A 13,281-nucleotide genomic window follows, 5' to 3' on the forward strand; every position below is an offset into this window, starting at 1 on the left:
AAAAATTTTCATCTTTAGGCTTGGATTAAAATTCTCCCACGAAAGTCGAAATTATCAGATGACCTAAGATGCTTAGGGTGGCCCTGGGTGTCCTGACAATAAAAGGTGTCCAGCACACCAGACAGGAACTTGTCTGAAGATTTAAGGATAACCTTTCACACTCAGGCTGTGCAGGAAGAAATGTATAATTTGGTGCCTGGTTCATCTATTAGCTTCTCATTGGTGGGGTTCATGGGAGACTGCAAAGCTCAGACATTTAGCCCCCGCACCCCACTCCTCAGCCAAAGGCTTTTGTCGACCATTGGCTTAAAGGGGAGAGTCCTAGTTCTCAGGTTTGGCTCGGATAGGTGTCACCAAGCCTAGGTTTGCACTGCGCTGTACCTCGACCCTGGTTACTGTGTAACCCTAAGCATTCTGCTCTTGTTCCAAGCGTCTAGAATGGGGAAGACGCGGCCCTCCTAGCAGGCGGCTGTGACAGCCCTTGTCCCGCGAGAGCGGTCGGGAATAAGTGCACTCTGGGCGGTGCTTCCCACCGCTGGCGCCACCCCTCCCCTCCTGGCAGGCGCGGGTGAGACCAAACAGCTCCGATTCACCGAACGCCCCGTGCGCGCTTCGCCGGGAGTTCAACCAGCGGGACCCAGGCTTCGGTTCCCAAGTCGCTGTAAGCTCCGGCCACGCCAGAGCCCAGAGCCCGGAAGCCGTGCGCCGCCGCACACCATGAGTTGCCCTCTGCGGCCGGGCGCAAGCAACTGGCGGCGAGCAGCCACTGTGGTGCTGGCGGCCGGTTGGCCGCGCTGGGTCCCTGCTGCCCCATCGCGGCCTCAGCTGCCCGCGGAGGGATTCCGGCTGCTGCTGCTGGAGCGCTCTGAGAAGCAAAACTTCCTGCCCGGGGCGCACGTCTTCCCGGGTGGGGTGATGGACGCAGCAGACCGCTCGTCCGACTGGCTGCGCCTTTTCGCGCCGCACCACTGGCCGCCCCGCTTCGGCCTGGGGCCCGCGCCGCCCCAGCGCGTCGTCTTCCCGGGGCTGTCCGACGCCGTGGCCAGAGCCGTCGATGGGGATGCGGGAGCGCTGCCGGATGACGTCGCCTTCCGCATCTGCGCCATTCGCGAGGCCTTCGAAGAGGCGGGGGTGCTGCTGCTGCGGCCCCGGGGCCCCTTGGCTGCAGAGCGGGAGCCGGGCCTCGCCCTCGCGCCGTCGCTGGACCTGGCTGACTGGCGCTCCCGCGTCCGCCGCGATGCGCAGCACTTCCTGTGCTTGTGCGCGCACCTCGACTGCACCCCGGACATCTGGGCGCTGCACGACTGGAGCTGTTGGTTCACGCCCTTCAGGAACTCCGACGTCCTCCGCTTCGAGACCTTGTTCTTCCTGTGCTGCCTGCGAGAGCCGCCCCAGGTCCTCTCGGACTCGGGAGAGATAGTGAACTGCCAGGTAGGGTGCCCTCTCGGCGTGCAGTGGGGGACCCACGGGAGCCTGAAAGTGACGACCCTGGCAGGGGGCCCAGGCTCACCATCAACCTCCCAATAGGCCCGGCCCAGAGAGGTTAATTAGCTTGCTCAGTGCCAAACAGCCAGTAAGTGACTGAGAGGGCACGGAACCCAGGCGGTCATGCCCCCGGCCCAGCAGGTCAAAGCCATGACCTTGGCGAGCTGCTGTCTACCTTTACGGGCTCCACAGTCCTAGAGTAGAGCCTCGACGATGTCTTCTCCCACGTGGTTTTCTCCAGGGGGTTGCCTTCAGAGATCCCAGCCACTGTGCTACCGCTGATCAGGCGCCAGGCTCCCGCCTAAGCACCTTACATGCATTAACTCCTCTCAAGCGCACAGCAGTTTCTTTCCTCAGAGAACACAGTTGATATGATTTCAGTCGTTTAGGAAATAGCTTTCTTTATCCCTGGTAATGTTCCTTATTCTGATATCTGAAGTTTGCTCCGTCTGGTACTAATATAGCCACTCAGCCTTTCATTTGATTAGCGACAGCGTAGTATGTCTTCTTCCATTCTTTACCTTTAACCTATGTGTATCTTTATATATATATATATATATTTTGTGTGTGTGTGTGTGTGTGTCTTTTTGCCATTTCTTGGGCCGCTTCCCCGGCATATGGAGGTTCTGAGGCTAGGGATCGAATCGGAGCTGTAGCTACCGGCTTACACCAGAGCCACAGCAACACAGGATCCGAGCCATGTCTTCCACCTACACCACAGCTCACGGCATCGCCTGATCCTTAACCCACTGAGCAAGGCCAGGGATCGAACCCTCAACTTCATGGTTCTTAGTCGGATTCGTTAACCGCTGAGCCTCAATGGGAACTCTGTAGCTTTATATTTGAAGTATACGTCTTGTAGGCAGCGTATAGTCTTGCTTTTAAAAAAATCGGCATGACAGTTCCTGTTTTGTTTTGTTTTTCTTCCTTTTCTTGCTTGCTTGCTTGCTTTTTAGGGCTGCCCCAGGGGCATATGCAAGCTTCCAGGCTAGAAGTGGAATCCCAGCTGCAGTTGCAGGGGGCCTTTGCCACAGCCACAGCAACCCCAGATCCGAGCCTCCTTTGTTCCCCCTGCACCGCAGCTCATAGCAACACTGTATCCAGCGACGGAACCTGCGTCCTCCTGGATACTAGTCAGTTTATAGTTATGCTATGCCACCACGGGAACTCCTGATTGTTTTTTCTTTGCCTACATATGCACCCTACTCTCAAGATGCCTTTGGGACATAATTCCTTGAAAGTTTGTTTCCTACTCTGTTTTTTTTTTTTTTTTTTGGTCTTTTTGCCATTTCTAGGGCCGCTCCCATGGCATATGGAGGTTCCCAGGCTAGGGTTGAATCGGAGCTGTAGCCGCCGGCCTACACCACAACCACAGCAACACGGCATCCTTAACCCACTGAACGAGGCCAGGGACCAAACCCGAAATCTCATGGTTCGTAGTCGGATTTGTTAACCACTGCACCACGATGGGAACTCATGGCGTCTTGCTAGTAGTTTTTTAATCTGTCCCCTCCTTTTTTGCACAGTTTTTCTTCTTTTCTCAACTTTTTTTTTTTTTTTTGGATTGAGTATTTTTAGAACTCTGTTTTATCTCCATTATTGTCTTATTAAGTATACTTCTTTGCAGTTGCTTTAGGGTTTTAAAGAAACTCTGCAATGCACTCTGATTGTTTTTGCTTTAAACAGTGTTAAAACTGTGAAAATGAAGGGTTTATGTTTACCTGCAGAGCTACCATTCGTAGCACTCTTCATTCCTTTGTGTGGATTTAAATCTACCTTTGCTATCTTTCTACCTAAAGAATTTCCTCTAATAGGTCTTATATTTCAGATCTTATGACAATGAATCTTCTAAATTTTATTTGAAAATATTTTACTTTGATTTTTGAAAGATATTTTGGCTGGGTATAGAATTTTAAATGGGTTAAGTTTTTTTAGATTCTTTTTTTTTTTTTTTTTTTTTTTCCTGGTCTGTTTAGGGCCACATCTGTGGCATACAGAAGTTCCCAGGCTAGGGGTCAAATCAGAGCCGTACCTGCTGGCCTACACCACAGCCACAGTAACGCCAGATCTGAGCCTTGTTTGTGACCTAGACCACAGCTCATGACAATGCTGGATCCTTAACCCACTGAGCAAGGCCAGGGACTGAACCTGTGTCTTCATGGATGCTAGTCAGATTTGTCTTTGCTGAGCCATGATGGGAACTACTATATTCTTTTAAAAAATTTTTTTCCAGAGTTCCCATCATGGCACAGTGGAAACAAATCCCATCTGCAGCATATGGAGGTTCCCAGGCTACAGGTTGAGTCGGAGCTGCAGCTGCTGGCCTGTACCACAGTCACCGCAACACGGAATCCGAGCCACGTCTTTGGCCTACACCACAGCTCACAGTAACGCCGGATCCTTGCTGCTGAGTGAGGCCAGGGATTGAACCCATATCCTCATGGGTCCTGGTTGGGTTCATTAACTGCTGAGCCATGACGGGAATTCCCTCCCTTTTCTTTTTCCTTTCTCTCTTCTCTTTTCTTTTTTTCTCTCTCTCTCTCACGCGTGCACATGTGTGTTTTTTGCTGTTCCCATGGCATGCAAGTGTTCTTGGGCCAGGGCAGGGATTGGCCCACAGCAAACCTGGGCCAAAGTAGTGACAACACAGGATCCTTGATCCACTGAACCAAGTTATTGCAAATCAACTTGCCTAATGAATTTTTTTTAAGTGGTTTTAGAGTCGGTCTGCAGAAGCCTTTATTCTAGGGCTAATTTAGTTGCATTTCTAAGATAGGACTCTTCTGGGGATCTACTGAATGAATGCCGCTTAAATTCAACAAGGCCTCTCCACAGTGGTTGGAGGGAATTTGAAAACTTCCTGGCCCTAGGTCAGCTCTGGGAGCTGTTAAAGTTCTCAAGTAATCATTACTTTCTTAGGAATTATTTTTTTTCCAAGTGTCACATAGTTTCATCTTATCCATGCATAGATTAGGGTTTAAAAGACTCTGGAGTTCCAATCGTGGCGCAGTGGTTACCAAATCCAACTAGGAACCATGAGGTTGCAGGTTCAATCCCTGGCCTCGCTCAGTGGGCTAAGGATCCAGCGTTGCCATGAGCTGTGGTGTAGGTTGCAGATGCAGCTCGGATTCCATGTTGCTGTGGCCCTGGCGTAGGCTGGCAGCTACAGCTCTGATTAGACCCCTAGCCTGGGAACCTCCATATGCTGTAGGAGCGGCCCTAGAAAAAAAGACCCAAAAAAAAAAAAAAAAAACAAAAAACAAAACTCATGGGCACCCTCTACGTGTTTAGATCCCTCTTAGGTACATTGCCTTCCTAGGCTGCGATCTCAGTCTCCCCAACTCAGTAAGCATCCTATACTCTGACTCGTCCTCCATCTTTGTGTTGCAGTCTGGGAATTAGCCTTAGGCAGAAAGTGTGGGCATTGTTGGAGGTCACCTCACTTGCTTTTCTCACCTATTATAATTCTGCATTTTTCAACCTCTGAAAACAGTGGTTTCGTAAAGTTTGTCCGCTTCTCTGTTGTTTACATATGTTGAGGGAGGGTAATCTAGCACTCATGGCTGAAACAGTTCTTTTTTTGTTTGTTTGGTTTTTTTTTTTTTTTTGGTTTTTTGTCTTTTTAGAGCTACACCCACGGATTACTAAAGTTCCTGGGCTAGGGGTTGAATCAGAGCTACAGCTGCTGACCTACACCTCATCCCCAGCAGCTCGGGATCTGAGCCACGTCTGCAACCTACACCATAGCTCATGGCAACGACGGATCCGTACCTCACTGAGTGAAGGACGGATTGAACCTTTGTCCTCATGGATGCCAGTCAGATGCATTTCCACTGAGCCACGATAGGAAACAGTTCTTAACCTGTTCTAGGCAGGTGGTTCTCAGCAGGGGATGATTTACTGCATGCCATCCTCAGGTATGTTTGGCAACGTCTGGAGACATTGCTGGTTGTCACAGCTCAGGGACTTCTACTGGCTTCTATTGGGTAGAGCCCAGGGATGCTGCTAAATATGTTTCAGTGCATGGGACAACCGCCTACAGCAAAGACATATCTGGCCTAAGACGTCAGTACTGCTGAGGTTCCGAAACTGAAGGGAAACAGTGGAATATTATTAATTTTTTTTTGTCTTTTTTAGGACCACACCCAAGGCATATGGAGGTTCCCAGGCTAGGGGTCTAATCAGAGCTGTAGCCGCCAGCCTACGCCAGAGCCACAGCAACCCGGGATCCAAGCCGCATTTGCGACCTACACCACAGCTCACGGCAATGCCAGATCCTTAACCCACTGAGCGAGGCCAGGGATCGAACCCTCAACCTCGTGGTTCCTAGTCAGATTCGTTAACCACTGAGCCACCACTGGAACTCCTCGTTTTAAGTTATTTTAACCTATGGTCTGGACTAACTTGAACAGGTTGAATTGAGTAAATGCCTATATTGTGTAACCTTTTATCTTGACTGTTACCACTGAACTCATGTGGAATTTGATGAAGCAGTGTGCTCTGTCCGTACCATAGACATTGGTTGGTCTGGTTCGAAATGTAGCCTTAGCCAACTTCAGAAGAATCTAGGGGGCTTGTTAAACATAGATTGCCGGGCTCTGTGGATTGAAGATGAAACAGGTTTCTCAGGGGATGTTTAAGCACACTCAAGCTTGTCAGCCTTTAGCCTGTGGTTGTTTAAGGCAATCACTTTCAACTCCCTGGTTTTGAGATGTGAGAATCTGTTTCCCCAGTATAAATGGATATTTTAATAAACCAGTTAAGACCTTTTGGGGTTATTCCATATTTGTGGAATCAGCTCTTTTTATCTAAATGTGTATGGAAGGAAGGCTTGGGAAAGAGGGCAGATCACAGCAGTGAGGCTACTTAAGTTAAATGGGTAAATGCTGTCTGGCTGGCATCCTGGTTTTTCTACACTCCTAGGACTATAGACTGAGTCATGCCTCCTGACCTTCCTGAAAGCTTCTTTTTTTTTTTTTTTTTTTGGCTTTTTTTTTTGCTATTTCTTGGGCCGCTCCCACGGCATATGGAGGTTCCCAGGCTAGGGGTCCAATCGGAGCTGTAGCCACCAGCCTACGCCAGAGCCACAGCAACGCGGGATCCGAGCTGCGTCTGCAACCTACACCACAGCTCACGGCAACGCTGGATCCTTAACCCACTGAGCAAGGGCAGGAACCGAACCCGCAACCTCATGGTTCCTAGTCGGATTCGTTAACCACTGCGCCACGACGGGAACTCCAAGCTTCTTTTTTTTTTAGGGCTGCACCTGCCGCATATGGAGGTTCCCAGGCTAGGGGTCCAATCGGAGCTACTGCCGCCAGCCTACACCACAGCCACAGCAACTTGGGATCCGAATCACGTCTGCGACCTACACGATAGCTCATGGCAATGCTGGATCCTTAACCCAGTGAGCAAGGCCAGGTATCGATTCTGTGTCCTCATGGATACTAGTCAGATTCATTTCTGCTGAGCCACAATGGCACCTCCCTGAAAGCTTCTTTTGCTCCTGACTCTTCATTGTAACATATGGCACACATCATGCTATGTTTTGTTTGCTGAAGGCCCTGTTAGGGCCCTAGAGAGTTCTGTCTTGTCCACCAGCACATCCCCAGGGCTTAGCCAAGGCACGCATTTATGGGAGGAATGACTCTTCTCTTCCTGCTGTCATGAGTTTATACTTCAGAATGTTCCTTCGGGAGTGACCAGAACCACTTTGCCTTTTTAGCATCTCCTTTTTCTGCTGAACAGCTCTCCCAGGTCAACTTGGGATGATCTATCCTGGTTTACTTACTAGTTCTCAGGATTAGTATCTAAGTAATCAAGCTCTGAAGGGGATCAACCCAGCCTTCTTCACCAAATCTTTTCATAGGGTCTCAGAGGAATCTAGCAGGGCACATCAATGAATGAATTTTTCATCTTCAGTTAGATCTTAGTTACGGATCTAAGGATCTCAGGTCTTGGAGTTCCTGTCGTGGCGCGGTGGAAACGAATCGACTAGGAACCATGAGGTTGCGGTTTGATCCCTGGCCTCGCTCAGTGGGTTAAGGATCCCGTGTTGCCATGAGCTGTGGTGTAGGTCGCAGATGCGGCTCAGATCTCATGTGGCTGTGGCTCTGGCGTAGGCCAGCGGCTACAGCTCTCATTAGACCCCTAGCCTGGGAACCTCCATATGCCGCTGGTGCGGCCCTGAAAAGACAGGAAAAAAAAAAAAAAAAAAAAGATCTCAGATCTTGCACTGTCTATGGGACAAACCTCAGGAAACTACCTTTGTCTTCCACAGTGGTTATCTCCGTTAGAGGCAACTGAAAGTTTCCTGTCAGAGAAGATTTGGTTTGCACCCCCACAGTTCTACGAAATAAGAAGACTAGAAAACTTCAGCTCTCTCTCTGACTTGCACAGATTTTGTGTGGATCGTGAATTAGAAGGGGCGGAAAGTTGGCTGCCCATCTTGTTAATAACTGCTGATAGGTTGATCCAGCTTTTACCAGGTAAATCAGCCAAGCGTCGCGTTTCTGTTTGTAGTCACACTCTTTTTTTTTTTTTTTTTTTTGTCTTTTTGCTATTTCTTTGGGCTGCTCCCACGGCATATGGAGGTTCCCAGGCTAGGGGTCGAATCGGAGCTGTAGCCACCGGCCTACACCAGAGCCACAGCAACACAGGATCCGAGCCGCGTCTGCAACCTATACCACAGCTCATGGCAACACCGGATCGTTAACCCACTGAGCAAGGGCAGGGATCGAACCCGCAACCTCATGGTTCCTAGTCGGATTCGTTAACCACTGTGCCACAACGGGAACTCCCTGTAGTCACACTCTTAATGCTCTGGGCTGTGTGGCACAATTGCCACCGCCCCCCTCCCTGCATCATGAATTACAGTCTTGTGTTTTACATACTACAGAGGTATTTGTCAAATAAGGTCAAGATCTGTAAGATCCATTGGTATTAATTATAACCAGGAATTCTGGATACATTGCTTTATTTATTTATGTCTTTTTTTTTTTTTTTTTAGGTCACACCCACAGCATATGGAAATGAACAGGCCAGGGGTTGAATCAGAGCTATAGCTGCCAGCCTACACCACAGCCACTCCAGATTGAGTCATGTCTGCGACCTACACCATAGCTCATGGTCATGCTGGGTCCCCGACCCACTGAGCCAGGCCAGGGATTGAACCCATGTCCTCGCGGATCTTGGTCAAGTTCATTTCCACTGAGCCACAACGGGAACTCCTGGATACTTTACATTATACACACTTAGGTAAATATGTTTCCTTGATATTGCCAACTTTCTCATATATTCTCCCACGTTTTTACATTTTAATTTTGAATTATGAAAACTTGTACATTGTAAACTTTTGGATTAAAAGAGAGTTTGTCAGAGTTCCTGTCGTGCTGCAGTGGAAACAAATCTGACTAGGAACCATGAGATTGCAGGTTCGATCCCTGGCCTCGATCAATGGATTAAGGATCCAGCGTTTCCATGAGCTGTGGTGTAGGTCACAGATGCGGCTTGGATCCAGTGTTGCTATGGCTGCGGTGTAGGCTGGCAGCTACAGTTCTGATTCGACCTCTAGCCTGGGAACTTCCATATGCTGCAGGTGTGGCCCTAAAAAAAAAAAAAAAAAAAAAATTGAGGTAAGCTCCTAAAATTTGGATTCTTTAACAACTATCTCAGTTCCAAACACATGAAGTAGATACAAATAAACACTGATTGAAATGTCACTAATATATTGGAAGGTTTTCTAAAATAACAGGAATTAAAATATTATTTTTCAGGAGATGAGATGTATGTGAAGATGTACACTATTTAGAAAATACTCTGGTCACTGAAAAAAAGAGTGAAGACATCACTAAGGAGGGCAAGAGATGGCACCGGATAGTGATCAATGGCTGGCATGATTACGACATCCATGTGACCGTTCAGTCAAAATATAAACACATTTATCCCAAGAACTTCGTAGTGAGTAAAAGCCGTTTGTAGAGCACTCCTTCTTTGGAGTGCTGATGAAAACAGGTTTGACTAGCTTGGCTTGGAACTCCAGGAGCTTCGTGCCTGTAGAATTCTAGAACAGTCCTGCAGATTTCAAGTGTGTTGTGGAGCGCTTTATCTCACTCATTAATCCTTACAGCATCGCATGAGTCAAAGTATTAATGACCTTGTTACCAAAATGAGAAAAGACATTTACAAGGGCTTCTACTTGTGGACTCTTTTATAATCGAGAGTGTAAATAAGATGGATGAACACTTTGCTTGCTGTGCCAGGAGATTGATCCACAAATTCCTTGGACTTTCTATTGGAATTAATTTCAGGGTGTCTGATTAGAACGATGGCGAACAGTACACGAAGATGACCTTCATGTGACAGTGTCTTTTTTTTTAAATGATTTCAGCTTGATGATTAAAATACAGCATGAGTTATTAGGTTTACCAAATTGGAAATTATTTTAGTGACCATTTTAAAGAAATACACCATAATAAAAGCATAATTATTTTTACCTTGGAGTGTGCATTAATGGACTACAAAGAGGTTGGAAAGATGTAGAACTATTCATCATTTAATGGTACTTTTTAATGATACTTATTTTCAGGTTTTGGGTTGTTTTTTTGTTTGTTTGTTTGTTTGTTTTTTTGTCCTTTTAGGGCTGCACCCGTGGCATATGGAGGTTTCCAGGCTAGAGTTCAAATCAGAGCTGTAGCGCCGGCCTACAGCACAGTCACAGCAGCTCGGGGATCTGAGCCACGTCTTCGACCTACACAAAAACATAGCTCACAGGCTATGCCAGATCCTTAACCCACTGAGCAAGCCCAGGGATCGAACCTGCATCCTCATGGATACTGGTCAGATTCGTTTCCACAGAGCCAGGATGGGAACTCCTATTTTCAGAATTTTTAATATGGGTAATCTTTTCACCTCCTGTTAAAAGTTATGATGTTTACTGATTAAAGATACAAAATACACCAATTGTATTTCAAATCTTTGTATTATGAATTATACAGTGCATTTCATTTTTCATGAAATGTACTGGGTTTTCCTATCTATAACATAGAGGTCTTGATAAGTAAAGTTTAATCCTGATTAGAGGAACACATCTAGATCAGTGGTCTCAACTCAGACACTTTTGCCCTTCAGGGCCCTGTGGCAATGTCTGGAAGCATATTTGGTTGTTAGAATTGAGTGTGAGCTTCTACTGCCATCTAGTGGAGGAGGCCAGGGGTGCAGTTTAATATCCTACAAGGCACAGGACAGCCACCCAGCACAAAGAATTATCTAGGCAAGGCTGAGAAACTCTGATCTAGAGTAAAATCTGTTTTCTTCAGCAAATGGTTCTACTGTGTAAGTCTGGAGAGCTGCAGATACTGTTCGCATTCCATCTGGCTTCTGAATCTATAGAGGTTCTCTTCAGTGCCTTTGGCCTTGGGCATCCTCTCCTTCCACCCTCAGAGAAAACAATGTTCCAGCTGGAAGAGACCTCAGTGAACACCAGGATTTTGCTGATGAGAAAACTGAGAGACAGAATCACGCAGCTAGTTAGTGCCACAGCCAAGAGTAGAACCATGTGTTTCTTTTTCTAACACGTGGTACCTGTTGCCTGTCACCAAAAGCAGAGATGTGAACACGTCTGCCTGTCACATCTTGGTATGATGGTTACCAAGGAAACTACAACACAGCCAAGCATTGGATGGAGAGCAGGAGTTCCCCTTGTGGCTCAGTGGTTAACGAACCCTACTAGCAACCATGAGGATACAGGTTCAATCCCTGGCCTCGCTCAGTGGGTTAAGGATCCGGTATTGCTGTGAGCAGTGGTGTAAGTTGCAGACACTGCTCAGATCCCGCATGGCTGTGGCTGTGGCTGTGGTGTAGGCTGGGGGCTGCAGCTCTGATTTGACCCCTTGCCTGGGAACCTCCGTATGCCATGGGTGCAGCCCTAAAAAGACAAAAGAAAAAAAAAAAGGCAGAGCAGGATCAACTTCTAAATGACTTGAGAGAGAATTCAAAATTGACGGACTTCCGTCTTGGCTCATTGGAAATGTATCCAGCTAGTATCCCTGAGGATGTGGGTTTGATCCCTGTCCTCACTCAGCGGGTTAAGGATCCTGTGTTGCCATGAGCTGTAGAGGAGGTTGCAGATGTGGCTCGGATCCTGCATTGCTATGGTTGTAGCTCTGATTCAACCTCTAGCCTGGGAACTTCCATGTGCTGCCAGTGCGGCCCTAAAAAGCAGGAAAAAGCAAAAAAACAAAAAAAACTGAGCTGGTGTCAGTATCTCAGTATCCTTAAGCTGATATGTCCTTGTTCTCACAGTTCTTTGTTTTCTTTTCTTTCTTTTTTTTTTCTTTTTCCTTTTTTTTTTTTTTTTTTTTTTTTTTTTGTCTTTTCAAGGCTGCACCCACGGCATATGGAGGTTCCCAGGCCAGATCTGAGCCGCGTCTGTGACCTACACCACAGCTCACGGCAGCGCCGGATCCTTAACCTACTGAGCGAGGCCAGGGATGGAACCCGCAACCTCATGGTTTCTAATTGGATTCGTTTCTGCTGCAACACAACAGGAACTCCTCACAGTTCTTTGTTAATAAAAATATAACGTGGGAGATAGAGTAAGGACTTGAAGGGAAGGAGACTTCTCTTCTGAGGGATAGGTTCAGGGAGGAGCCCTCGTATACGGGCATTTGTAGGTCACATCTTTAAAGACAAGTTGCTTGCCCTTCACTTTCTCTTTTCCCTTCTCACTGGCTGGAAACGGTAGCAACCGAAGCCACCTGGACACAGAGACAGAAGCCAGGGTTTTTTTTGTTTTTCTGCTTTTTTTTCTTTTTTCTTTTTGTCTCTTTGCCTTTGCTAGGGCCGCTCTCATGGCATATGGAGGTTCCCAGGCTAGGGGTCGAATCGGAGCTGTAGCCACTGGCCTACACCACGGCCACAGCAACGCGGGATCCAAGCCACATCTGCAACCTATACCACAGCTCTCGGCAACGCCGGATCCTTAACCCACTGAGCAAGGCCAGGGATCGAACCTTTAACCTTATGGTTCCTAGTTGGATTCATTAACCACTGAGCCACGATGGGAACTCCCTGAAGCCAAAAATCTTAGTCATTCATGATTCCCCCCTTTCCTTCATTCCTGTATCCAAGTGACTAGTGAGTCGTATTGATCTATTATGCACAATTATCTTGATTTCCCACCTTCCCACCTTTGCAGGGCTATCGCCTTAGTCTGAGCCACAGCTGTCTCTCACTTAGCCAATGGTAACAGCCAGTTTCTCCATTTTCCTTTTTTTTTCTTTTTATAATGATTTTTATTTTTTTTCCATGATAGCTGGTTTACAGTGTTCTGTCAATTTTCTACTGTACAGCAAGGTGACCCCGTTACACATACATGTATAGATTCTTTTTTCTCACATTATCATGCTCCATCATAAGTGACTAGACATAGTTCCCAGGGCCACACAGCAGGATCTCATTGCTTATCCATTCCAACAGCAATCGTTTGCATCTATGAACCCCAAGCTCCCAGTCCCTCCCCCTCCCCAGTTTCTCCATTTTCAGTCTTCCCCTCACAGTGCATTTCCCCTGGAAAAGTGAACTTCATAGCTCACGGCAATGCCGGATCCGTAACCCACTGAGCAAGGCCAGGGATCGAATCTGCATCCTCATGGATGCTAGTCAGATTTTTTAATCGCTGAGCCACGATGGGAACTCCAGAATAAAATTTTCTTAAGCCAAAGGAAAATGTTGTTTTCAGATAAAAAAATTCCTGCTATGGTCAAAGGAAAAATAAAACTTGTTCAATACCTGGAT

General features: G+C 47.3%; 1 protein-coding gene across 1 annotated transcript; it reads left to right on the top strand.

Moving 5' to 3' along the window:
- Positions 570-9,979, top strand: NUDT19 (nudix hydrolase 19). Its single transcript, XM_021094273.1, is given in 4 exon segments — positions 570-1,431; positions 7,766-7,973; positions 9,261-9,272; positions 9,275-9,979. Coding segments are annotated over 4 exon segments (1,125 nt in total). The 5' UTR covers positions 570-717; the 3' UTR covers positions 9,466-9,979.

The sequence above is a fragment of the Sus scrofa genome, chromosome 6 (genome assembly GCF_000003025.6).
Source record: "Sus scrofa isolate TJ Tabasco breed Duroc chromosome 6, Sscrofa11.1, whole genome shotgun sequence".
NCBI classification, from domain to species: domain Eukaryota; kingdom Metazoa; phylum Chordata; class Mammalia; order Artiodactyla; family Suidae; genus Sus; species Sus scrofa.